Source organism: Mirounga angustirostris, unplaced genomic scaffold, assembly GCF_029215605.1.
Source record: "Mirounga angustirostris isolate CCGP_5_RB_7025 unplaced genomic scaffold, mMirAng1.0.hap1 SCAF_6, whole genome shotgun sequence".
Lineage (NCBI taxonomy): Eukaryota > Metazoa > Chordata > Mammalia > Carnivora > Phocidae > Mirounga > Mirounga angustirostris.
In genome coordinates this window covers 4,347,672-4,373,872 of record NW_026991714.1, presented here as the reverse complement: position 1 = coordinate 4,373,872, position 26,201 = coordinate 4,347,672, and the positions used below count along the sequence as shown (strand labels likewise).

General features: G+C 48.5%; 2 protein-coding genes across 9 annotated transcripts in view; one reads left to right on the top strand and one right to left on the bottom strand.

Moving 5' to 3' along the window:
• Nucleotides 1-533: 533 nt before the first annotated feature.
• DUSP23 (dual specificity phosphatase 23) lies at nt 534-4,962 on the bottom strand. 3 transcript variants are annotated; one of them, XM_064593767.1, is made up of 3 exons: nt 4,696-4,962; nt 4,147-4,328; nt 534-991 (listed from the first exon to the last, which is right to left on the bottom strand). In XM_064593767.1, the coding sequence occupies exons 1-3, from the start codon at nt 4,960-4,962 to the stop codon at nt 988-990; spliced, it is 453 nt and encodes a 150-aa protein (XP_064449837.1). In that variant the 3' UTR covers nt 534-987. The 3 variants fall into 3 exon arrangements, with proteins under 3 accessions (XP_064449837.1, XP_045732649.1, XP_045732650.1); XM_045876693.3 differs by lacking the exon at nt 534-991 and adding an exon at nt 3,191-3,331; XM_045876694.3 differs by lacking the exon at nt 534-991 and having other exon boundaries at nt 3,922-4,328.
• Nucleotides 3,128-26,201, top strand: part of LOC123845297 (C-reactive protein-like) — a 62,159-nt gene continuing 39,085 nt past the window's right edge. For 2 of the 6 annotated variants that reach the window (XR_010412158.1, XR_010412160.1), the window contains exon 1: nt 3,132-3,265. The gene's annotated coding sequence lies outside the window, so the exon portion shown is untranslated. Of the gene's footprint in view, nt 3,266-4,401; nt 5,587-9,890; nt 10,977-25,360; nt 25,503-26,201 lie in introns of those variants that run through there. The other 4 variants (XR_010412157.1, XR_010412159.1, XR_010412161.1 and 1 more) reach the window with 4 other exon arrangements.

Below are 26,201 nucleotides of genomic sequence, written 5' to 3'. Positions count from 1 at the left end.
TAATAGCTGGGGAAAAATTTAAAAGTAATGGAAGAAGTGCTCATATAACTCATTTCTCAGTCGATAGGGGACTATAGTTTTGATGGTGCGGGAGGCTTGAAGCGGAAGGCTGTTGGGGTGGTGGCCGGCCTGGCAGGTCAGCACTCAGCACTCCCAGGTCAGAGCGGCACTGCCCCAGTCTGGTGTGGGGTGGTGATCCCAGATCCCACTGATGGCCTGAGTCCTGGTGCCTCGCTTCTGGGGGACACAGATGCTGCTGCGTGCTTTCTGACAGCGAAGGCTCCTCTCCACTCCCAAGAGACAAGACATTTTGTACTTAGATAAACCCAGGTTTGAATCCTGCTCTAGCTATGTGACTGGGCGTGCTGCTCAAACCCTCCGGACGTCAGTTTACTCACATGTGCCCTGGGCATTATAATAAGGCCTGTCCGTAGGGTTGTTTTGAGGATTAAGTGAGATAATGAATGTCTATAGAGCACTTGGCATGGAGCCTGGAGCGCATTAAGGGCTCAAATAACAACAAAACCAGAGAGGATATTGGAGTTTTTAATAAATCATCAGACACAAAAACACATTTGCAAGGGCTTAGTGCCGTTCACGTGTACCTCAAGATTGTTGTGCTGGGTGAGGACAATGCCTGTTCTGAGTTAGGTAGTGGTGGACGTGACAGAGTCACCTGATGCATCAGCCTCACTATTCAGGATGTAAATGCTTGGGCTGCATCTTAAAGCACCGCCCAGAGCTCAGATGTGTTGGCCTCAGTCAGATGTTTATTCTCTGGCCTCCTAGGAGGATGGAGAGAGGGGACATCGGAGGCTGAGTTGATAAGATGGCCCTCGACGCCAAGCTCTGACTGTGAAGACAGACTGCCCCGTGTCGCTGGGGCTGGGGGTTGGTCCTGGCAGATGGGACGTCTGGATTTGACCCCAGGTCCTTCACTGCAGTTGTGAGGTACTGGGCAACTCAGCCAGCTCGATGAACCTCAGTTTATCTATAAAAAGGGAAAAATACCTGATTTGCAGAGCGGTTGTAAGGATAAAATGATATAATGCGATGCACGTAAGAACACCTGCTATATGGTAGGCGCTTCATAAATATGACGATTGTAACCATGTAACTAAACAAAGTAGTCACGACCAAGTGTGAAAGGCATTAGCGGTCACTGGCATTGTTTCGTGACAAAATGATCCTGTGAGACCAAATTAGTGTCCTTCTTGGAAAGAATGGCAACACTGTCGGCAGAAGTTTTGACTGGAGGCTTGGCAAACGAGTGCAGTTCGTTCTGGGAAATAGTTCATGATTTGGATCAAATCCCGGCCCCGGTGACATGCTCATCAGTTCCCTGGGAAGATCTGGAGGGGTCTTGGGGGGCAAGTGGGGGCGCCGTGCATGAGGAGTGGGCTTCCTTCCCCTGGGGAGGACAGGTGATGAGCCGCCCCGTGGGACAGGTCCCTATGTGTTAGGGATGGCAGTAGGGGTGCTGAGGAATGCGAGCTCCAAGGGAGATTTGGGGAGTGGGCAGGATGCAGGCTGATCTCCGCAGCAGGGGGCTGTGTGCTGGGACACAGGCCTGGGAGGTGGCCACGGAACCCAGGACCCGCTGAGCAGAACCCGCGTGTGTGTGGGCTTGCTGGGGGTGAAGTGGAGGCGGGAGGACCAGGCCAGGGAGGAAGGGTCTCAGAGTGGCTGGTGCCCCTCCTGTCCTGATGCCAGTTATTTGTGCATCAGAACAATCCTCTGGGAGAGGAACCAAGGAGGTGCTGGCTGCAGAACTCGAATGACATGGAGGGATGTCTTCCCCATCTAACAGCCTCCATTCGGCAGGGAACTCAAGCCACAGTGCAGAGAATAAACGTGAATGGAACTTTAAAGACATGGGGGCGCGAGTCCATATCACCGCAGCTGTGCCCCCCCGCCGCTCATGGAGAATAAAACCCTCCTGAATGTCGAAAGTTAATGCTGTCACCATCTTGAAAACCCGCCCTGGTTAGAGCGGACGGGCTGGGGCTGGGTACCGGGCACGGCTCGAGAAGGTGAGAGCGTTTGATGGTGTTTGGTCCTTTCTCCCCTCTCAAGACGTGTGCATCCACGGGAGAAATTCCCAAGCACTTTCCCAGAGGAAACGAAAGCTTTACCGTTGCAGCTGGTGCTTTGTTGCTTTGATGCAGTGGTTCTCGACTGGGACCAACTTTGTCCTCCTGGAGGACATCTGGCCATGTCTGGGAACATTCTTGCTGTCACATTTTTTGGGGGGCCATGCTACTGGCGTCTAGTGAGCAGAGGCGAGATGTTGCTAAACACCACACGGCGCACAGGACGGCCCCACAACAAAGAGGTCTCCGGCCCCAAATGTCAGCGGTGTGAGGCTGACAGGCTCCGGTGTGAGGCGGCGCGAAGGTTCTGTGTCGGCGGAGGCGGCTCGTTCCTCACACCCACCCCTCGGGGAAGTAGCCTGGGGAAGGGTCACGGCTAGCCTGTAACCCGTCGTTGGTGGCCACACACAGAAGAGGGGGTGGTGAGCAGGCGAAACATCTGGGGGTGGGGATGAGCCGAGAAGGAGCCTCAGGCTAACCTCCCAAGGTAGAAGAAGGGTAAGGGCAGAGTTTTTCATTTCAAGTCAACTCTTACTTATTTAAAAACCGATTTCCTTAAGCACATAATTATATGTTTATTTCCCGGAGGAACTCCTGAGGCAGCGGAGATCTGCTTAAATTATGGGGACGGAGGCTGCACACAGGGCTCTAACGGGGTTAGAAAAATGTTCTGTCTCCTTTGAAGGAGCCTTGGGAGGAAGCGAAGGGCAGGTTCCTGTCCTGCAGTGCAGGAGATGTGGGGAGGAGGGAGCGCGGGAGGAGGGGAGGGCAGCGAGGGTGAGGACTGGTTGTCCCACCCGCTGGGGCGGTATCAGGGCGGACGTGCACCCCGGGGAGCAGCTTCAAGCCTCCCTGGTAGACGGAGGGAAGGGATTCAGGAAGCGCACCACCCGCACGCTTCCTGCCTTCGCGCGCGCGCACACACACTCACACACACTCCCCTTTGGACGGGGCTCTGGTCTGCACCAACAAACAGCCTGGGATGCTGCCGGGAGCAGCAGGTGGGGTGCGGGGGCCTCCGTGCCTGGAGTTGGGGGTTCCTCACACACCCCGCCTGGCTTGGTGGTGGGGACCAAGGGGATAGGATGGAGTATGGAGTCCTCGGCTCTGACACACCTCAGAGGAAAGGGGGAGACGTCTTGCGGCCTGTCTCCCCCTCCCGGAGACAAACGGTGAGACTCTGGCTGGTGGAATAGCGTGTGAGAGAGTGTTGGATGGGGGCTGAGTTGGGTGGGCGGCTGTGGAAAGGAGAAAGATGTGTCAGGAGCAGGTGCCTTAGGCCTGCCTTTGGCCTAGGCTACGCAGGATGGGGGCCTCAGGGGGACCCTGGCCTCCTCCCTCCGTCTCCACTGCATCTGGAATGCGTGTCACAGGGGAGCTGAGCAGCCCAAGGTGTCCAGCCCTTGGGAGCTGGAGATGGTGGCTATCTGTGAGGACAACATGCAGGCCTTCTCTGTCTCGAGACGATGACACACGAGGGGCAGGGGGGCCTGGACTGGGGGGTTGTGTCCACAGGGGCTCTCCTGGCCTGTTAGCATCAGTCACCCGGGGCTGCTGGGGATTTGGGCCCTCTTCATTGACCAGCTCCCCCGGGGACACATCAAAGGTCAGCAGAGAACACGAGAGTCTCAGCATCTTAGGGAGGCTGAAGGCCTGGCCCACCCTTCCACTTCCTACAAGTGTCGCCTTGGGCCTGAGCCTCAGCTACCTCACCCAAAGAGCAGGGTGGTCTTGCTGCCATCCCAGGTCACAGGGCTCTGGTGAGGCTCACATTTGTTGACGTGTGGGCATGCTTGGTAAACTGCAAGGTGCTATGCACTATGGGCTGGTTCTTAGAAGTTATTTATTCAGGGAAGCAGCAGAGGGACGCCCCCAGCCCCCAGTGCGGCTGCACCCAGCTGCTCAGTCGGCACCGGCCTGCGGGGAACAGCTACTCAGTCTCCCGAGCCAGCAGGAGCCGGGGGGCTTAGCTTTCAGTGCACGTCCGTGTCTCTGGCCCCACTGAACACATGGGTCAGGGCCCGGGACGCAGACAGGAGCTGAGGCCCCTTACTTAGTCCGCTGGTAGAACTGGAAGACGGCTTTCTCCTGATCGTACGTCTCGATGGAGCCGGGTCGAAGGCGCCGGATTTCAGCGACGGCATCTGCGGCAGCCAGGCCCCGCTCCTTCACCAGGTAGCAGGCCAGCATGGTGCCCGTGCGGCCGAAGCCCAGGGCGCAGTGCACCCCCACGGCCTGGGAAGAGGGAGCTTGATGGGGTGGAGCCTGATGCCCTCCCCAGCCCTTGGGCCCCTCTGTCTTCCTACAGGCCCAGGCCTTGCAGGGTCCTCAGGCTCTCGGGGGCGAGAAGTGACATCAGGAGAGCGCTCAGGGGCGAGAAGTGACATCAGGAGAGCGCTCAGGGGCGAGAAGTGACATCAGGAGAGCGCCCAACGGCCTCTGCTTTCCCCCGTCTCCCTCCAGCTCACACCCCTCGCCGCTTCCCCGCGGCCTCCCCCTCCCGCCCCCGGCTTCACGCCCCGTCCCCGCAGGTCCCTTCCGGGCCCGGCCCGCCTCCCCCCGCCCTGTCCCCCGCTGACCGCGGCAGGCCCCGCCCGCTGACCTCCCCGCGCGCGTTGGCCTCGTCCACTATCCGCACGAAGCGGTCGATCTGCTCGGGGGCCGGCGGGCAGAAGTCCGGGACGCGCAGCCGGTGCCGCGTGAGGCCGGGGCAGCTGTCGCTGTGCGGGGGCCCGCGCTCCGTCAGGGACACCAGGTGCCGCACGCCCTGGTCCCACAGGAACTGGTAGTGCGCGGGGAGCCGCGGCAGCGCCAGCCCCGCCAGCCGGCCCGGGAGCACCCACGAGAAGTTGGGGGGCTGCACGCCCATGGCGGCGGCAGGACACGCCCCGCCCGCCCCCTCGTGCCCCGCGCCACCCACCGGCGCCCGCGCCCTGCGACCACGTGGGCTCCGCGCCCCGTCCGGCGCCGCCCCGCTCCGCCGCGGGGATTGGTTGAGCCGCCCCGGGGGCGGGGCTGAAGCGCCGGCCCCGGGGCTCTGAGTGACGGGACGGGCGCCGCGATCCGGCCCCGGTCCGGAGCAGCGCCCTCGTTGATTGGTTCGGTTTCAGCACTGGGCGGGACTACCGCAGCGGAGCGCACGGGGATTGGTGGAGCTACCCAAACGGCCGGGAGGCAAACCCAGAGGGAACGATGAATCGCCTGGTGCGGACGAGGCAACCCGGGGTCGGGCTCTGCTGCTCCCTGACGGCTGGTGGCCGTTATTACACCAGTGTCCACGGCCCCTGCTGTGCCAGGGCCTGGCCTCCTGGGGTCTGACTTTCTTCACCGGGGACGCCCAAGGGTTCCTCCTCGGGGGAGGAACCTCCTCTGCGGTGACGGACTGGCCCTTATCAGTGACTTGCTGAACCTGTCCAGTGAGGGCGATCGCCGCTGTGCGGAGGACTCTTCTCATTTTCCATTGCTGGGATTATTAAAAAATACTGGGCTGTCATCTGCCGCCCTGAAGTTCTATCCGCGATAGTAATTATAGACCAGTGATAATAACCCACGACATAAGAATGAACGTTTATTGAGCATTCGCCATATGCCAGACACCATTCTTAGCACTTTACCTGTGTTAACTCACTTAATTGCCACAGTAATCTCATGAGGCAGGTAATCTAATTAACCCTACTTTACAGATGAGGAAACTGAGGCTCCAGAGAGGTTCAGGAACTTGAGCGAGGTGACTAATGGTCTGGGTATTTGAAACCGGACAGCCTGGCTCCGGCATTTTTAACGCCCAGTGTTATTTCCTAAAGTTAAATGGAAGGATGCTGCCTCTTCACATGGCCATCCTCACACTCCCAAATATCATCTGTGTAAACAACTGCAGGATTTCTCTTAATATTTTATGACTTCCAGGCTCTCTGAGTCACCCTCTCATGGGGAGACCAGAGTTCACTGGTATTGTTTGTAGAGGTAGAGACCTAGCTCTGAACGCAGCGTCTTGGCTGTGATCTGACCCGTCGGTATCCTCATTTGAACAATATGCTCCTAGTGATGCAGACTAATTATAATTATGAAAATAGTTAACCCTTGTTGAATTTGCTTATGTACCAGGCCCTGCGCCAAAGGCTTTCTGGAAGAACAACACGTGGACCATATTTTTGTGTCTTTTTTGTACACATGTAATCTGAGGCTTAGACAAGTTGGTTAACTTGGCCAAGGACACGCAACTGGTTTGTGGCTGGGCTGGCAAGCCAAGGCCTCTCTGAATCCAAGCCCAGGGCACTTAGCCATAAAGATGTACTTCCCTTCCCCTGTCCCCACCTGCCACTGACACGCATTTGACCATTTAAAGCTCTGGTTCCAGTAAAATGGAAAGGAATTTTTCTTCCGCCAAGTTCGGAGGCTCCCCTGACCCTGTGGAAAATCCGCTTACCAGTTAACGAGACAAGGCTGAAGCGCTGCCTCCACCTACCCTCGCCAGGTGCCAGGAGCTGCGCGATCCCCTCTTGCCTCCCCTTCCCTGCGATCTGAGCCTTGAGGAGGCCCTTCCTGTTGCCAGTCCCATTTCCCACCAACTCCTGATCAATCTTCTTGCCCATCCGCATCCGTTCCTTACCCTCCTTGCCTGCTGTGGCTCCCCAGGGTTTCTGGCTGCCCTGACTTTGGAGACAAGACTCCGGCATGTGCTTCTTCCAAGCTGAACCTTTCTTGGTCCCTTTGTCTTGCTCTCCTTTCTTTGCTGCCTTCACTCATTAGAGAAAAACTTCCCACATCACTCCCCACACCCCATGCACTTCCTTGCCTCCTTACCTCAAGGCCTATCTTTTTCAGAGGGAAGACATTTCTGGGGCTGGAGACAGAGATTCTCTTCTCTCCTGAGCCCCTGACTGTGACTTTCCACTTGTGCAGGTCTCTGCATGGGCAGGAGAGCATCCTTCCACCTGCCTGGACCTCCTTTAGAGAAAGGTTAGCTGGCTCATTCTGTAGGAGTTTCCTTCTTCTCTACAGCTGTGCCCCTCCCTTCCAACAGAGCCTGGGTGAAAAGGGCCCAGTGTCCTTGCCTTGGGCTGTGTCCCATGGTCAAGGGTGCTATTTAATTTTTTGTCTTGGGCCTGGGAGTCTTGAACTGAAAGGAAAACCACTCTGTGATGGTTTTTTGGCTCAGACCTCTGTAACTTAAGCGTGTCAGCGCACAGCACACCGCCCCCAGCCAATTCAACACTGATCATCCTTTCCTTTCTCCTCTATAAAGTGTTACCTGACCCTCAAGAAGATTTTGCCTTGTTCTGTGCTCACTTCTCACCTTGTATAAATATGTAGTCCCAGTTACTTTATTGGATTGGGGTTACCTCTTAGTGTAGGAGTGATACACAGTGCTCAAAAATGTTAAAAGAGCCAATGAAGGAAAAAAAAAAGGAATGCATAGGCGAAACTGTGAATGCACATTTCTGGGGGTGTATGTGAGTCTCCAGGACTATGGGACGATGCACGATGTGTCTCTTCTTCAGTGCATGAGTTTGTGGACCATAAAGGGTATCATGTAGCACCTTCTCAAGGTGCACTCTTTACGTGTCTGTGCTTTTAAGGAAATAATGACTGCATCAGTATGATCCTGGCTAAGTCTAATTACTATTTTTGTAATAAGGGATAAATAAGCCTTGCTCTTTGTCGAGCTCCTCTTCTGTCGTCTGTGTGTGTGGGATTGTGGGTGTACGTGAATGCCCGTATGTGAGTATGTTGAGGGGAACACATTCCTGGAGAACAGTCTGTTGACACTGATGGTGAGCTGAGTAATAAGCTTAATTTCCCTGACTTGAAGGAATTTACAACATACTTGAGAGGATTTAGACTCCAATGTAATTGTTCTCATAACATATAATAAAGCACTAAATTACTCATCAAAGACAATCAGATAATATATATTAAAAAGTTAATTGTGCAATAAAAATAATAAGCACTAAAGAAGTCGGTGGGGGAAAGATAAGCTTGGGTAAGAACCACCAGAAAAGTCGTATGAAGACAGGAGTCTTCCTGTCTTCTGTTTTGTTCTCTCCATCGTGATACAGTAGAAGTAACTTTCCTTGACAAGCTCAACAGAACAGTTTTGGGACATCCTAGCTCCCCCTTCCCCAGTCCATAAAAATGTTTGGACCTATTTCTGTTTCCAGTTCCCAGACTGGCTTGATGCCAGTGGCAGTTAGAGGTGAAGCCAGAGTCAGAGAATTCCTTGCTCCAAGCCGGCCTCTGTATCCCATCAAGGCAAAGGATTGCTTGCGGTTGGTTTCCTGGGGCCCTTGGACTGCAGTCAGAATTCTCAGTGTCTTAAGTAGGCTGATCTTCCTTTGTGTAAACACATTTCACACTTGGAACCTGATGATTTGGAAATTGGATATAGGAAGGGGGGTGGTGTGATGTCCCACCTCCAAGATGGTCCCAGTGAACCACCTCCTACCTTGTCTGGTCCTTTCCCACACTGATAGAAGTGTAACTGGTAGGATATGGTGGAAGTGATGGCATGTGACTTCTTAAGTCATAAAAGACCTTGTGGTTTTTGCCTTGGAGGAGCCAGCCGCCATGTTGTGAGGACACTCAAGGAGCCTTGTGGAGAGATTTATGTGGTGGGGAACTGAGCCTTCATGCCAATGTCACATGAGGGAGCTAGCTATTTTGGAAGTGGATCCTCCAGCCCCATCGAGACTTTAGATGGCCAGCATCTTGACAGTAACCTCATGGATTCCCTGAGCCAGAACCACCCAGCTAAGCTGCTCTTGAATTCCTAACCCACAGAAACTATGAGATAATAATTATTTATTATTTTAAGCCATCAAATTTGGGATAATTTTTATGCAACAACAGGTAACTAATATGAAGGTAATATTCAGATAGAATAAAGGAGGAGAAATAATTTCTAATCAACTCAAGAAGTGAAATAAAATCAACTTTGTTTTTGCAAGAGAAAGTTATACCATAAGCACCTGTGGTCCACATATGTTTACATTTGTTGGGGATGAGGTGCTGGGATAGGTCAATGTAAAGTTCCCACATTTGGAGAGTCATGTTGTATAGAGGATTGAGGCAGACAGCTTGACTGTGGGTTTTGTGTGTGTGTGTGTGTGTGTGTGTGTGTGTGTGGTGTTGGAGCTATGGGGGTTTCTGTGGTATTCGTATAGTGAGGGATGCTATACAAATTATTTAATAACTGCCATAGCACAAGAAGTAGGCAATCAGAATGGACCATCCACCAATCAGCTCCATTGCTGTAAACGAAGAGTGGAGCCATCCTGCCGTCCCTTGGCTGCACATCATCAGCATTGAGTGGAGATTTCGACATGATCTGGGTGTGGCCAGATTACCTTGGACATTTTAATATAGGTCTTTCCACAAGATGGCACTGATAGCTTTTCCTTATTTCTCTTTGTCGTCTTGTTGAAAAATATGTGATTTGTACCCTGTTACGGAACATTCCATGACTGAAATCTCACAATTTACCCGTTGATGTCTTGTATTTCCGACAATTCTATCACCTTCATGGCGCTTTGATTTTTCCCTTTAAAGCATTCCAGGAGCACACGGAGACTCCATGTTGGGATGTTGGGGGGTGGCACCTTAGAGCAGAAGCTGTTATTAGGGGAGCTGGAGATGGGGAAGGACACGTGGCTGGGCTTTGGTTTGTGCAAAGCTATCAGCCCCGGGCAGGGGAGAGCAGAGTCAGAGAAGAGGGAGCACTCAGGTAGCTAAGAGCCACCTGTGTGATGGAAACCCTTCGGGTGAGCTCTCTCATGTCCACTGTTCATGCTGCTACAGCCTTGGCTTTGCCTGGAATCCAAAAGGAAGAAATTACCGAACATCTCAACATGCAGTTTTCATGGAGTAGTTGTCAAAATTGGAAGGAACCTCGGAGATCTCCCGGCTTCACCTCTCTGTTTCTAGGTGAGGAAATTAATGGTCACTCAGGTGGTCCAGACTGGGACCCAATCCATTCTATAAAAAGTCACTGGGTCACTAAACTGTGTCGCTAGACCAAGTTACTTAGAAGTTCTAGGTCTCGGGCGCCTGGGTGGCTCAGTTGGTTAAGCGACTGCCTTCGGCTCAGGTCGTGATCCTGGAGGCCCCGGGATCGAGTCCAGTGTCAGGCTCCCTGCTCAGCGGGGAGTCTGCTTCTCCCTCTGACCCTCTTCCCTCTTGTGCTGTCTCTCATTCTCTCTCTAAAATAAATAAATAAAATCTTTAAAAAAAAAAAAAAGAAGTTCTAGGTCTCCTAGAACAAATATAGATGTCTACAATAATATAGATCATTAAGGGCTGAGAGGGCTGAATATGCTAGAAATGTGTCAAGTCCCTAGAGAAGTGCTGGCACATCAGTGGTGCTCACAACATGGAGGCTCCTTCCACCACCATTGTCACAGGACGATTTGGAGCCTGATGAGAACAAATGAAGGGATTACACTTATGCTGAAATATCTCCAGGGTGAGATGGGCACTCATAGGTTGCTGTGGTTGGCAGAATTCTAAGACGACTCCAAAGGCCAACACCCTTTCGTGCAAGGATATGGCTCTCATGATTATGTCATGTTACTTGGCCAAAGGGGACCGCATGGTGAGGTGGCCTCCAGGAGCTGAAGTGGTCCCCAGCTGACAGTTACCAAGAAAGCCGGGACTTGAGTCCTACAACTGCAAGGAAGTGAATTCTGTGTCTGAATGAGCTTGGAAAAGGACCTGGAGCCTCCAGTGATAGTTGTAGCCAACCGGTCTGGTGTCTTGATTTCAGCCTGATGAGACCCTGAGCAGAGGATCTAGCTAAACTGTAGTCGGACTTCTGACCTACAGAACTCTGAGATAATAAATGGATATTTCTTTACTAAGTTTGTGGCAATTTGTGATGTAGCAATAGACAAGGAATGCAGAGGCCCTCTTGTCTTTCTTTTCTTATCCTTAACATGCTGGTTGCAATACTAGATCTTTGAGGTTTCTCAATTGCTGTCTTATTTCTTGTGTCTTTCCCCCTTGTTTTAAGTCTTCCAGTGCCCAAAACTGTAGACTGCACAGGTCCATTTTCCAGTGCAGAGGCAGCAAATACAGTGAATCAAGGGAGCTCAGGAATGGTCAACATCTTATTCCCTCTGGTCACCTAACCAATCGCCTGGCTGTTCTTCTGACTGCTTTTGGACCTGTCTTTCTCAAACTATAGCCCACAGTTGAGCAGCCTTGGCATCACCTGGGGGCTTTGAGAAATGCAGGATCTCAGGCCCGCCCCAGACCGGTGGAATCCCCAGGTGGTTCATTTGCACACCTACGCCTGAGAAGCCCTGGTGTAAGACCCCTTTGTCCTGCAGCTCTGTTCCCCCTTCTGCTTGACAGCCCTTGGCAGCACCTCCAACATGACCACAAGAGGCCGTGTCTAGGTGTCTCCTCTCTGGAGCCGAGGAGCTTTGGCTGAGCAGGGCGGTGGTCAGAGGAACCGCCCAGCACAGGCAGAGGCCTAACTGGCCTGGGTGGAAGCTCGAGGTCATTTAGAAACACCCAACAGTCCCTGATTGAGACAGTTTATTGCTTTATCTACACGTTAGGAAGATGTCCAAGAAAAATACGCTTAGATGTACATTGTGACTTTCCTGTTTTTGTTCCAAGGAAGGGCTTGGTTCTCAGATTTCCTTTCTGGAGGAATTCTTAAAACATCGTTTTCCACTCTCTCCACCTATGAAGCACATTCCGGGCGTGCCAGAAGTTGCCTGATGTCTCATCCTTCAATTTAAGTGCCCCCAGCCTCCCTGCAGTTTGGGGGAAAGGGGAAGGAGCCATGGACCACCCCCTGTCCCACCCCCAGCCCCGCAGCAGAACTTCTTCCCACCCCATCTCTGCGGCATCTTCTTAGGGCCCGTCACCTCCATGGCTGTCTGGACCGGCCCCCACGATCCTAGCCCCTACACATTTCCCCTCTGGACTGGCCTCCACCATCCCAGCCTCTGCACATTCCCCCTCACAGAACACAGATCCCACTTCCAGTTCCCCAGGAATTCCTTACTGCCTTCAAGACAAAACATTCCAACATTTGTAGACTGGCATAGAAAGCTCTCCCGGATGAGGCCTCTTGCTAATATATATATACACAAAAAAGGAAAAATGATTACCTGTCACCTAATTATATTAGTTGGTATTCAAAGAGAAGCCACTCTATGTTTTCCAAATATAAAGAGAAGCAATATAAGGGCATTAGAGGTTTGCATACCTGTGGGATGGTCCATGGTAGCAAAGGTCCCAGATGACTGATCTTAGCTCATGACATCTAAGTGAGAGGCTCTCAAACACCTTGCCTGCAAGCCACTCTACTCTAAAGCTCAAGAACATCTGGAAAATTCCCACCAGTTGTCTCGGTCCGCAGCACTAATGTGGGGAGTGTCAAGAGATTTACCGGGATGCTGTGTGGAACCTCTCTACGCATTTGTCCAACTCTGGAAAATAATGGCCTCTTCCCGCTTTTGGAAATGTCGTTCCCAGAATCTCCTCTGTGGTGCGGAGGCTTTAATAATGAGGGGGCATTGGTGCTAAATTTACAACAGACAGTTCGTCTAAAGATAACCACATTTTGGTGCCCCACCTTTCATAGGTATTTGTGTGTGTATGTGTATATAAGTGAGTAATAGACATATAAAACTCCCTCTTTACTGTGCTCGATCTGTATATCTATATACATTTCTCCCCTCTGGTTCCTTGAAGGTTTAATGAGCTTGCTTCTCTACTTTTTAGAGCAAGGATTCCCAGCACTGGTTTGATGACACCCTGGAGTGTCTTCATTTATCTCAGGGGGTGCCTTGAAATTCACAAAACAAGATTAATTTAAATTCATTTTCATTTAAAAAAGTAAACAGACATTATATAGTAATTACAAGTACAAGTGTGTGTGTTGAAATCAAACTAATAAATGCTTGCCTTAGAGAGAAATCAGCAGGATGGGGGTGGGGTTGGAAGGGACCATAAAGGTGGTTTAGTTTGAATCTTTTAAAAACATCCCCTCTCATTACTTCCATGTTGGTATTTCCCCAAATTAATCATGTTTCTCCAATTGGGCGTCAGGGCTGTTGGGGGCTGAAAGCTGCCAGGATGCAGGTCTATCTCCTGTGCTTGCTCTGGGGCCTGGCATATAGTAGGTCCTCAGGAAACACATTGGGATTGACTGGTTGGGGGGGCACAGTGGTGGCGGCTGAGGAGGGTGGATGGCACGAGGGTCCCAGCTCTGGGTAGCAGCTCCATCCAAGTTCCAGGAGAATGTAGATGTCCAGACAGTCCAAGAGAACAGGACATAGCCTGAGGTTCACTGCCTAATGGGACCGGCCAGAGCTTCTGTAATTGCCTTTCTGTTAACCATTTGTGCGAATCCTCAGAAAGTTAGGCCTGCTAACATCCCATGTGTACAAATGTCAGTGACTTGCTGCTGAAGGTACAGTCCCCAAGGTCATAGATGCAGGAAGGAATTTTGAATTCTTCACAAGACTAGTATCTTTGAAGGAACAGAGCTGGTGGTGGGTTCAGATCCTAGCTCTGCCTTTTAGAGCTAAACAAACAAATTGCTTTACCCCTCATGCCATCCTCTATCAAGTGGAGATAATCATAGCACCTACCTCACAGGATGGTGAGGATTAAATGCGTTAATCCATGTGAAGTGCTTTGAACAGTGCTCGGCACAGCGAGAGATCAATAAATGCTGGCTCTGGTTATCATCATCGTCAAAGGAGGCTCCAGGTACTTATCGGGACTAATTGGTAGTAGGCATCTCAATGAGAGAGCAACTGTGATGTCCATTACCCCTGCCCTCGGCTTGCAGTGTGTTAGTGACCCCATCTGGTCCCAAAGAATAGGTTCGGGAACTCTTCCTGTTGTTCCCCGCCCCCCCCGTTGGGGGTCGGAACATCATTAGCCATTTGAAGGCTGGAAATTGAGGCAGAAAGTTAATTGTATAACAAGGAAGCAAACAAACAGAACAGAAAACCACCGCATGCGAGTCCAGCTCTCAGTGAATCCCCTTGTCGCCCTTGGAAGGGATGTTCTGCTTCGTGGGGGAAAAACGGGGCAAACATACCTGGATCCTTAGAATCACAACCGGTAGCAAGGGAAGAACGTGTCTTTTAGCAGAGAGTTTTATGGCCTATCAATCGTTGAAGGCAAGACATCATTAATTAAGAGACAGTTTCAAAATGTGTTCATCATTACCCACTGCTGTTGATGAAAAACCCCAACCTCTTCTGGAGAAAATGATTGATAGAAAGAGAGTCTTTGAGGCCATTAAAACACATTCATGATTCTATTTAGTTTAGTGAAAAACTAAGCATACCTTTTCCGTCAATGAGAAAGACAAATCAAGTCTCGTGTCTTATCTTAGCAAAATTCAAATACTGACTTTGAAATGCCAGTAATTCTATTCAATTCCTTTTCTCTTGTGCAAATACTGAGGGATAGACATTATGTGATTGTTCAGATGTTCAAACAGCTATTTAGGATCAGGGGTTTCTCAAATTCACATAGAATTTATTTCTAGAATTGCCTCTGACCATAGCAGAAACAATTGATGTGTTAGAGCTATTTATTTGAAATTCGTGATACCCTAAAGACCTTCAACCAGAAAAGATATCTGGTTCACAAGAACTTTGGAAAGTTGGTGGGGAAAAAGTTTTTGTAATGGTTACCTTTGTTTTATAGTGTTTGGGATCTCCAAGGCTATAGTAGTTTTCAGCCTTTTTGGTCCTTGCATTTCCAAAATCCTGTGCCTCTTCAGTTCAGTTACACAGATGTGTACACCGAAGATGCCCAAGTGCACAAGATATTGGGCTGTATACTTGAATGAAGATACAGGGCAAAACCCACAAAACTTACATTTTGGTGCTGCAGGAGTTTGTTACAGCCACAGCCCCAGCAAATTGCACCTCCCAGTAGCCACACCCTTACAGAGTCCTCTTCCATGATGATGCTGGGCTCAGCTGCATGACCTGTTTGGCCCATGAGGCACCCACAGATGTGATGGAGGTGGAGGCTTAAAAAACACTTGCACCCTCAGTAAGCCTTGTCCTCCAGGAACCCTGAGATCACTGGGCTATGAGGAAGCCCAGAAGTCAATACCATGCAGCAGGAAAGGGCTGTTGAGTCTGTCCCCAAGGGTCCCTCAGGTGAATGCAGCTGCACAAGTGATCCAAGACATGACCTGCCAAAGAGGGACCCAGCTAACTCACAGAATCGTGACAAGTAATAAATGGTTAGGCCACTAAGTTTTGGGGAAGTTTATTACACAGAGATACCCAGAAGTGACATGTTGCTGTAATAAAATCCTATACTATGTGGCAGTGGCTCTGGGACTGAGAGGCTGGCAGAGGCTGTGGGGACAGCAAGCAGACTTCTGGTGGAGCCCGGAGACCTGAGAGGAGGCTGAGACTGGAGGGATCCTGGGAAACCCATGTCACTTAGCAGAGCCCCACCCGGCAGCACTGCCCCCTCCAGGGACCTGGAAGATAGAAAAGGCACCTAATGAAGCTGGGGGCTTGGCTTAAGGTTTCCATCTGCGATGCTGGAGGGGTCAATTACCTTAAAAAGTTGTATTTAATAGGGTATGAGGAGAGAGGGATGCATTCCAGAAACAATTGCTCTGTTCGGAAGCAGAATTTAAGTTGATATGCAGGGTCCAGGGTATGCTGGGCTGGGAAAGAAAACCACTTCACATTTTCAGTCTCTCCAACTGGCAAAAGATTCTCAAAATAAGAAATGACTGCAGGATCCAGATCGAATCAAGAGTGGCTGTAAGACTTTGTGAGGACCACAGAAAGATCTCAAATGGTGTCTACTGGATTCTCTTAGCTAGACAAAAGGGCTTCTAAGAATTTTAAGGGCATTTTTTTTTTTTTATAGCACCTTGACATGCTGACCAAAGTAGAGGCATGTCTCAAAAATAATTGTTGGTATAGCTTATGTGTAATGAAATGGACCATAGCCTGGTATGTAGAAAGCCCACAAGGTTTATAAGAGAATCTGACCAGTTTAGACTAAATGGCGCAGGAAGCAAGCAGAGAAAAATCACTTAGTGGCAAACATAGGCTATTTGTTTTTGCAAAGGAAGACCATTTCAGAGGGGCAGGGCCAGGCACCTCCAGGGAGTAAAGCCAGCTCTATGCAAGAACCATTTCCTGCACTCAGAGTTGGAGGCCCTGCAACTTTGGTCCAGCTGGATTTCAAAATTGCTATGGACCAATGACAGCTATGTGGCTCCCTGTTCCTCCCCCTTTAAAGTGGGAGTATCTATTGGGTATGCCCTCTCAAAATTGTGTGCTCAGTATGTCTGGAGCAGATAACATTTTTTTTTTAGTCCATGGGTCTGGAATGATGAAAAGCCACACCTGAGAAGCTGCATGACGAAATTCACCTCAGCAGCCTCAGCCCACATCTGGACCTGAGACAGATCAGGATGTCCTGGACTGGAAGTTTGGCACCATGACTGGCTGAGATCTTTGGTGGTTTGGGAGGGGTAGTGCATTTTTCAAATGGAAGAAATGTGAATCACTGGGCCACAAGGGGAGACTATGGTACATTGTTAAAGTAATAACCCTCAATGAGTTACACCTTGTGGTATCAATGCCTTGAGTAGCCTCCTCCCACGATGACTTCTGGCCATGGCTACAAGATTTGCTTTGGTCAATGGGACGTCGGCGCCTGTGGTACAAGCAGAGGCTTGAAAACTGCTTTCACTCTGGCTTTGTCCTCTTGGAAGCTGCCCTGAGACAACCATGCTGTGAGGAAGTCTGCTGATACCACATGGGGAGAGAGGCCCTGTCACCCCAAACAGTCCCAGTGTAGCCCTGTACCTGGCTAACACTTCAGCTAAATATGGCTTTTCGGGGGGCGGGTGCTTCAGGCAAGACCAATGGAGAATGGCCCAAATGACTCACAGCCACATGAGATATAATATATCGTTGTTTTAAGCCTCTAACTTTGGGATGGTTTACCATGCAGCAATAGATGAATGATACAGGTGTCCCTTATTAAGCACCCAGTTACATCAGGTAAATTGTAGAGTAGGAGGAGGCTGTATACTTGGGATATACGACTTTCTGAAAGTCATTGGCAGCATTGCGTACAGAATGAAGGACTGATGATGGAGCGAGGATAGGTGTTAAAAGTCTCAGCTGCAGGGAAAGATGCTGAATAATGGGGTGGAGTCCTGATGAACATGGAGCAGAAGGGAAAGAGAATGGGCTAGGAAACTGGGGAGGCCCAGTGCCATGGTAGTTCTGCAAGTTAACTTTGGGAAGGTTACTGAACTTCTGAGTCTTTGCTTCTGTGCTTGTGAAATAGGAATTACATTGTCTATTTATGAGATTACTATCAGGATTAACTATGATAACATTTATAGAAATGTGCTGTGTAATGCCTTGCACATGGCAGGTGTGCACTGCATGTTGATCTCTTCTTGAGTTTGCTTTGCTCACCAAACAGCATTTCATTGAAGAGTCCACTGGGACCTTGTCCTTGAGGATCATGGAATGACAAACCCAGGAGGAGGAAAGCTGGGGCAACTGGGCCATGATTGCAGAATTGGGGATCTGTTAGCTAACTCCAGGGATAGAGGAGAATTTCTGAATTAGCGTTAGGATTCTCTCATATGTGATTTCCTTGGTCTTCTCAACATAGCGCATTGGTTCAGTCCCTGGAACACTCTTCCTCTCACTTGTCAAAATACTCTGTCCTCAGTCCCACTTCCTTAGGGTCCTGCTGAAGTACCTCCTTGTCTTATAAATTGCTGTCAAAATATGAATTCCATCTAGAAGTAGAGTCAGTAATGTGTCTCTGACATAACCCATGACATACAAAGGAGGGTAATCCTTCTGTGAGAAAATGATGGTCTTACTTCTGGGATGTGGCCAACCCAGACAAAGGCAATGTTTCACCACTCAGATGAAATGGTCCCAAAAAACGAAGTAGAGGATGCAGGTGGGCACATATTCAGGACCTTTCTGGAATAAGGTGCCAGGGGAACTCCTGGCCAACTGGAAGGGCACCATGGTTGCCAATAGTTGTCTAGTTCAGTCTAATTCCCCTTTCACCTCTGCTGGCCTCCAGGATAGTTTGTGACAGCAAGAAATGACCACCATAGTGCAGTGGGGAAAGAGTATCAATTAACCTCAAAACACAAGATGGTGGAAGAAGAAAAATGTTGAAGCTCTTCCAGGGCAGATTATGAGAAAATTCCCTTAGGTGACTATTCCTTATGGTCTCTTTGGGAAGGGAATCCATCTATTACGAAGGTCCTCAAGATGTACATGACCAATGGTAGACCAGGGATACTTCATCAGCCTATTCCTTCCCATCTTTTTTTCCTGATCGTGCTGAGTTTCAGACTGGTGTTGGGTATAACTCTTTGGTTTCCTTTTTGGATTTCCATTTGTTGAACAGACTTTAATGTATTAAAGATTGTACTTGGTATTTTACATGCATTTTTCTATTTAATTCTCATGCCTACGCTACATTGAAGATATCACTTTCTCTACTTTATAGGAGATTTTGATTTGGAGAAATGGGAAAGCAGATCTGCCTGACTTTCATTCCCCGCCCCACGGTGGTGGAGGGTAGGGCAACTGCAATGCCCTTTTTTAAAAGTCTTTTATTTTAATTCCAGTATAGTTAACATAAATGTTATATTAGTTTCAGGTGCACTGTCTTTAACTCAAGGATGACTGCACTTCTCTTTGGGGGAACGAATCTCTTCCATGATTAGATTCTGGTTTTGCTTCCTCATGTAAGTCCTGTTGATTACAAAGTGCCTTCTGAAGACTTCTCATAACCAGAACTGCTCAAGTTCTGCTCCAATTGAGAGCTGATTTGTTTACTCTTATTAATTTTATCTGGTTGAAGTCTTCCTTGCCCTGCTTTTTTTAAAAGGACAGTATTGTTCTATCAAATCATAGAACCATTATTTTGGTGGCCTCTTCCCTTAAATGTTGTGTTGGTTTTGTGTTTCATAAATTACAGTTCTGGATTTCTTAGATTTTTTCTGACTGGTATTTTCTATGAGGAACAGGTTGGACTTAGGTATGATATTTCATCATTAACCATGTTACACTATTATGTGTTGGAAAATTTTGTCAGGAGTAGCTTTAAGATTTCTTATAAATGAATCGATCTTGCTTTGGTCTCTGTACATAAAGCTAGTAATGGGCTAGCATATCAGGGCTTGTCAGAAACAGCCCACACAAACTGAAAAACTGAAAAGAGGTTAATAAAGGGAATTATACACAAAGGTAAAAACGAGGTTGAGAAAAGCCTACAAGCGTTCATATAGGACCTTGGGAGCCATTGCAGCTCCCAGGGCTGAAGAATCCTGGCATTGGAGAGGGCAACTCTATGGAGACAAGAACTGTAACCTTTGCTTGGGAAATAGAGCCAACCCATGGTGGCCTGGCAGGGAGGGAGCTGGGGGCACAAAGAGCCTAGCCTTTCTATCTTCCCATCCTCTAACCTCCTGTTAATGCCATCTATTGGAGGAGTTTCAGAAACAAAGGGGCAAGGGAGCCTACTTATGCAGTCCACAGGGCCAGTCTCCTGGGGCACAGGGCAGGGGGCGGAGGTGGCCACAGGAGATGGGGAGGCCAGACAGAAGACATTCAGCACAGCTGGGATTCAGGATCCAGTAACTAATGCTTCCATTCAACCTGAGCTTTAGACCATGGAAAGCCTTCATGAGAATGGTCTCCTAACAGATCAGATAGTAATTCCAGTCTTTAAAAAATGGGACAGTGTTCTGCTTCTGCTTCCTCCAGTGCTTCTTTTTAATTTGTTTCTTAATGATTTGCAACAATTTATGCATGATCTAGCTGCACATGCCCCTATTATGAAAAGTATAAAAATAACTATTCTCTCTGCTGGTGAAATAATTTTGTTGTCACTAACCAGAAATGGCCTCTCTGTCTTACTGGAAAACAGAGTGGCTTGACTTGGACTTTTCTAAATCCCAAATCATCATTTTTGGCAGATAGTATTTTCAATTTAATTGGCTTGTAGCTGATGATTATGTATAGCTGGACAATCTTTCAGCTACTAAGGGGTATATTTTGCAACCATTTTTCTCTGGTGGCTTCACGAGAAAATTATGCCATTTTAAAGTAGATATTTCTTGGGTGCATTATTGACATTTGTTTGTTTGTTTGTGGGGCCTAGGAGATTAGTAAAATCTATTTTGGAAATGTTCTCAAGTGTACATCCAGGCCTGCTCAGTAAACACTGGTTGAATGAAGGAGTGAGGAGATTTACTTTGTAGCTTAGATTTTATCTTTCTTCCTTAACTGTTTGTAGGAGACAGTTTCTGGAAACCCCCACATGGAGGTGGGGTGGCCAGCAATCCGGGTCTTGGTTAGGGACTTCATTTACTTTAAGGGAAGTGAAGCTATCTTTCATCCTATTGATTTTCAAGCTCTATGGGCCTCTCCTTCATTAACAATACAGATTTCATGCAGTTCATACTCTTGTCAAATGTTGAAATTCAGACATTTCTGCTGCCCAGTGCCTACCAGCGCTTTAATAAGAAGCATGAGCATGACAGCTAAAGGATATACAGTCGTCTCATTATTCCAGATCAGTAATGGCCAATAGAACTTGCTACAATAATGGGAATGCTCTATAAATGTGCTATAAAGTATGATAGCCCTAGCCACCGGTGGTTACTGAATATTCGAAATGTGGCTATTAAGACTGAAGAATAGCATTCATACTTTTTTGTTTTATCTTAAATAATTTAAAATAGCCGTGCATGCCAGTGCCTACCTGCCACATTGGGCAGCACAGCCCTAGATGTGGTAGATTTTAACCCCTCGGTTAAGTCAGACTATCTCTTCTGAGGCTTTCAAAAGAAGAGCATTTATTGGGCCGCAGATTTCTATTGTGTAATTTACGATGGCTTTAAAACATGTTCTCATACTCTTGGACAGTCTTCCATCGAACTATGGAGGCTCATCTCCCTGCCCTTGAGTGTGGGTTGGCCCTAGTGACTTGTGTCTGGTAAACAGATTGAGGAAGAAGTGATGCCATGTGAGTTTCGAGACGGCTCCCGAGAGGTGGGAAAGCCTGCCTGGCCCTCTCCCTTTCCACCCGAGCTTCCACGTAAGAACTCTGGCTGCTCTAAGACTCCCATGCTGAAGTTTCGTGGAGAGAGCACCTACAGGTATCCGAAGGGGCCCGGCTGTTCTAGCCTTCAGCTACTTCTAGACTCCAGATGATTCCAGACCCAGCCACTGCCTGATTGCAGTCTCTAAGAGTACTTGAGCCAGAACTGCTTGGCTGAACCCAGGCAGTCCCCAGTGAGATAATACTAAAGGATTGCTATCATCTGGAACCACGATTTTGGGGTCGTGGTAGAGCGCTAGATCACTGGAACACTCTTGTATGCAAGGATGAAGCAGGAAACCGTTCTATGAAACTCTCTGGTGTATTCATTGCTGGGCAATGCCTACTACATCACTTTCTCTGAGATCTTAATATCAGGAAGGGTTGCCCTTTCTTGGACAACTAATGTACTTTTACTTCCAAATCTTTTTGCTTTGGTTGCTGAGAAGCTCAAAGGTGAATTCTTGCCCCACCTTTATAACTCAATAGGACTATAGAGAATTTATTTCTGTGTGTTTACTCTTCCTTTGGCCTCATTTTATTATTCTCTTTACCTTTTTTTCTATTATTTATTTATTTATTTATTTATTTATTTATTTATTCGAGAGAGAGAGAATGAGAGACAGAGAGCGTGAGAGGGAGGAGGGTCAGAGGGAGAAGCAGACTCCCTGCCGAGCAGGGAGCCCGATGCGGGACTCGATCCTGGGACTCCAGGATCATGACCTGAGCCAAAGGCAGTCGCTTAACCGACTGAGCCACCCAGGCGCCCAATGAAACTTTATTTATTTTTTTTATAAAGATTTTATTTATTATTTGACAGAGAGAGAATGAGAGAGAGAGAGCACATGAGAGGGAGGAGGGTCAGAGGGAGAAGCAGACTCCCTGCCGAGCAGGGAGTCCGATGCGGGACTCGATCCAGGGACTCCAGGATCATGACCTGAGCCGAAGGCAGTTGCTTAACCAACTGAGCCACCCAGGCGCCCACCTTTTTTTCTTTTTAAAAACTTCACTGCAGTGTGGACATTGTCAAGCCACTTCCAACAATGGATGCGGGTCATGTTGAGCATTTGCTGAACCGATGTGTGCTGTAAACTCAGCCAGTGGGTTAGTGATGATGGCTGGGAGAACTCTGGCATTTTAGAACTCTCAGGTGGCCTTAGTTCATAGGAAGGAAACGAAACTTTGAGAAGCAGAGTGACAGTTGAGGGGTATGTGGAGCTGGTGGACAACAAAACCTCAGCCCAGGTGAAGCTGGCTTACCACCCACTCACCACATGGCGTCCACGGGTCAGATACTGGTTCCAAACAAGGGGCCCGCTCTGGGGATGGGACAGTGGTACCAAGATAAATAAGACCTCCATGAGGGATTGACCCTCAAGATTGTGCCTAGTGGGAAACAGCACACGTGTAAACATGAAGTCATATGTATCATAAACGATGCATGAATTCAGAATAGTGAGGGATCACTTGCAAATGGAGGATCATGGGATGCTTCACGGAAGAGTGCTACTGAGCCAGGCCTGGATGGGGGGCTGTGATTCATATGTGTAGACACCCGGGGAGAGGATGAGGTGAAGGGCAGGTAGGAGTAGCTGCAGTGGGTTTCATGCTGGGAATTCTAGGCACTGTGGCATTTGGCCGGGAAGATATTTTGGGCAGCAGAGATTGTGACACGTCTCAAGTTATACTATACGAGTACTTGCTTACTCTTCTGTTTATGAAACCAGCTCTGTCCAAGGGCATGCGACCTGCACATGTGGACGGGATGGACTCAGAGAGAGAGACAGATGCTAATTAAGGCTTCCACAGAGCTGACTGCTCAGAAAACCCAACACATGGGGCTATGTTCTGAGGTAACTGCGTAAAACCTTTTATCAACAAATAGCACTTCGGCTTCCATGTGGAGAGAATGCTGAAAGAAATTCTACAGCCTTGAGCAGCCCTGCAAACAGAGGACATCTCAGGACATGTCTGAGGAGCCCAAAAGTGTGCTCACCTGCTTCTGAGTGCCTTCTCTTTCTTGTAGCCTCCTTGTGACCATGGGAGCCTGGTGTTCCCTGGACAGGATGCCCAGCAGAGCTGAAGAGTGGGGCTTTGTGGGGACAGCTCTGCAGTTCCTTCCTGTGCTTGATTAATTGGTTACAACTTGTAATAGGTGGTTTTCCTGAAAGTCCACAATTGCCTCTTGAAATAGGAAAACCCCAGGTCAGTTGGGTAGGATATTGCTAATGGTGTGAAAACCTTTCCGGGCCATTAAAACAAGATCCTTCCCCTTGCCTACAAGTGAAAGTTTAAACAAACTTCCTTTCTTGGTTAGGAAGACAAAAAAACAATGTCTGATTACAGCAAAATCCAATGCCATTCTGCCAGATTCTTCTGGGCACACATAACCCCCAAAGGGCAGGAGCTCGCCAGTGTCCAGACTCAGAATCCATCCTCTTGGGGTCCTTCCCACAGAGTGCTTCCAATGGTGTTAAACCACCCATAACTGCAGCTGCTATATTCGCTTTGCACTGTGCCATCCAGCCTATAAATCATTTCCCTATTTGGTGTCTCATCTAATCCTAATCACAGGTCAATGAGGTGAAGATTACTCTGCTACTTTTGCAGAGGAGAAAACTGAGGACCGGATAATTTAAGCATATTATCCTAAATCTCAGGGCAGTATCAGTGGAGGGGTTTCCATCTGGTCTTGGGGGTCAAAGACCATTTGTGGTCTTGAGCAGGGTCTGAAGAGGCGGGGCAGGGCTGGGAACCACAGGTGGAAGGGTGAATGCAGAGGTACATTGGGCACATCGGATCTCTGATCAACCATCTAAAAGGGGCAGCCTTTTACCAGCCTTCCTTCTGCCTGGGAAGGTCATGAATTGGTGTCAGAGATCCCTGGATCCAGAAGTGACCAAAGTTATCGTGTAGTTCAAATCCTTCATTTTTCAGATGAGCAATCAGAGGCCCAGAGGACACAAATGTCTTGCGGAGACTCATACAGCCAGCTGGTGCAAGCTGAGACTGTTCCCCAGTTTTCTGGATCTTATGCAGGAATTTCTCCTGCCACGCTCTCTCCTTGGATGAGGTAGAAATGCATTTACGAGAGGCAGTTGGGCGTCCCTTAGGTAAGCACGCTCATTCAACAATGGCTGGTATCCATCAGTGTGCCGGGTCTGTGCTGGAGACTTCACATACCTGATTTGTAATCTTCAGAAGGACTCTGCAAGTGTTGTCTCTGTGAGGAGCTGAGCCAGTGATAAGGAGGGGCTTGGAGGGAAAATACGAGGACTTCGTGCTCTCCCCGCTGCGCCGTGTGGCCTCTGTGATAATTTATCTCTTGTCCTAGAAAACAGAATGTCTGCTTTTTTTTTTTTTTAATATGGCCAAGTATCATTTTTGGGAAACCATTAAAATTCAAGTTGTCTGTGTTTCTTTCTAGAACTATATTTGATTAAAAGGGAGATAAGGGAGACGAATCAGTTATCCCTTTCAGACAGCGTCCTTAGAAGCCTTGATTTTTTTTTTTTTTATTGTGAAGGAAACCAACAACTTTTTAAAAAGATGTAAGTCAAGTCATATGCTTAAGTAATTCTTTTTTAGAAGAGAGACTTTTTTTTTTAACCCCTATTCATCTAGAGCGCTGGGGGACAGAGCTCTAGAGGCTCTTTTGTATTAATTAGTTCTTCCCTTCAAGTACTAATACCTTCAGGAGCACAAAGCATACTCATCATTTATACCTCCTTTAGACTTTCTCTGGTGCACCTGCTTTCCTCTTAGCATCTGTGACATGCCTTCTAAATTAAAAAAAAAAAAAAAGCACTTTTTTTTTTTTAACTTGGACAACTTTGAGGAATGGAGAGATGTGAGTGCCATGCCTCCGAAGAAGAATGTGGACCACAGATGGGCAGCCTGGGATTGCTTGGCACTGGGGAACCAGCAAGGAAGTGTGCCAGAAGGTGGAGATGTGGAACTGACAGAGAGGGAGCTGGGAAAGTGTCAAAGTAAAATTTCTCCATTTCCATTTTTTCCCCTGACCCCTCATGGCTATTCCTGGCCAGTGTGCCCCCCAGTCCTGACACGACATAAGTGTCTAAATACCGGCTGGCGGTTCTGACCGTCCCCAAGCACCGCACTGAATGTCGTGTTGTGTCTTTCAGTGTAATTCCACACATGTGCCTCTCTCATTCAACTCCATCCCTTCTCACGCGGACCCTCTGTTTCTACCTGAACCACACAGAAGGGTCACATCCTAGATTGCCCCCACAGAACTGGAGGAAGAGCCTCTTCCCCTGAGAGCAGGTACGTCAGTGTCAAACCCATTGTGATGATGACTCCAAATCTGATGTTGCCAGGCTCTGGTGCCTGTGGGTTTCCTGGTTCCTAACTGCTGGCTGGGTCTTTAACATCCTGAGAGGTTAGTCTTGACTCCTGAGAGGCATCTGATTCCTGACTGTTCATTTGGGCTTCTGAGCCCTGTTGGCTTTCCCCATTTCCAGCCCCTACCTGTAATTCCCAGATTTGTTCTATTTTTCTGCCTGGCTTCCCACCCTGGCTCAGGACCCTTCATTAGCAGCAGTCCCGACCCAATACGGAGATTCCATCTCATTGAGCAGCCAAGTAAACAAGAGGACTGTGGAAGGCTCAACAACCTCATGTTACCATCTAGCAACTGGCAAATTCTCATGGCCTCTTTGATGATGGAGCTGTTTTATATGGAATGAGAGTTCAAAGAATGCTTGAACAAAAGAAATATTTTGTAACCAAGGAGCAATAATTATTATTCTTGCCAGTTGTTGAGTTAGCTAGGCTTCTATAAATTATAACATAGTGTTGGAAATTTATACTGAGTTCCTGTGGTGGCCTGAAATTGGGGTCAGCCCACCTCTCCAAAGAAGATCAGACATGTTCCTGTGATGTGGGTTCATGAATGATAATTTTGATTGCTTCTTACTCATTCTACAAGTGAACAAAAGTCAGTTTCCCTACAGAGTCTAGATT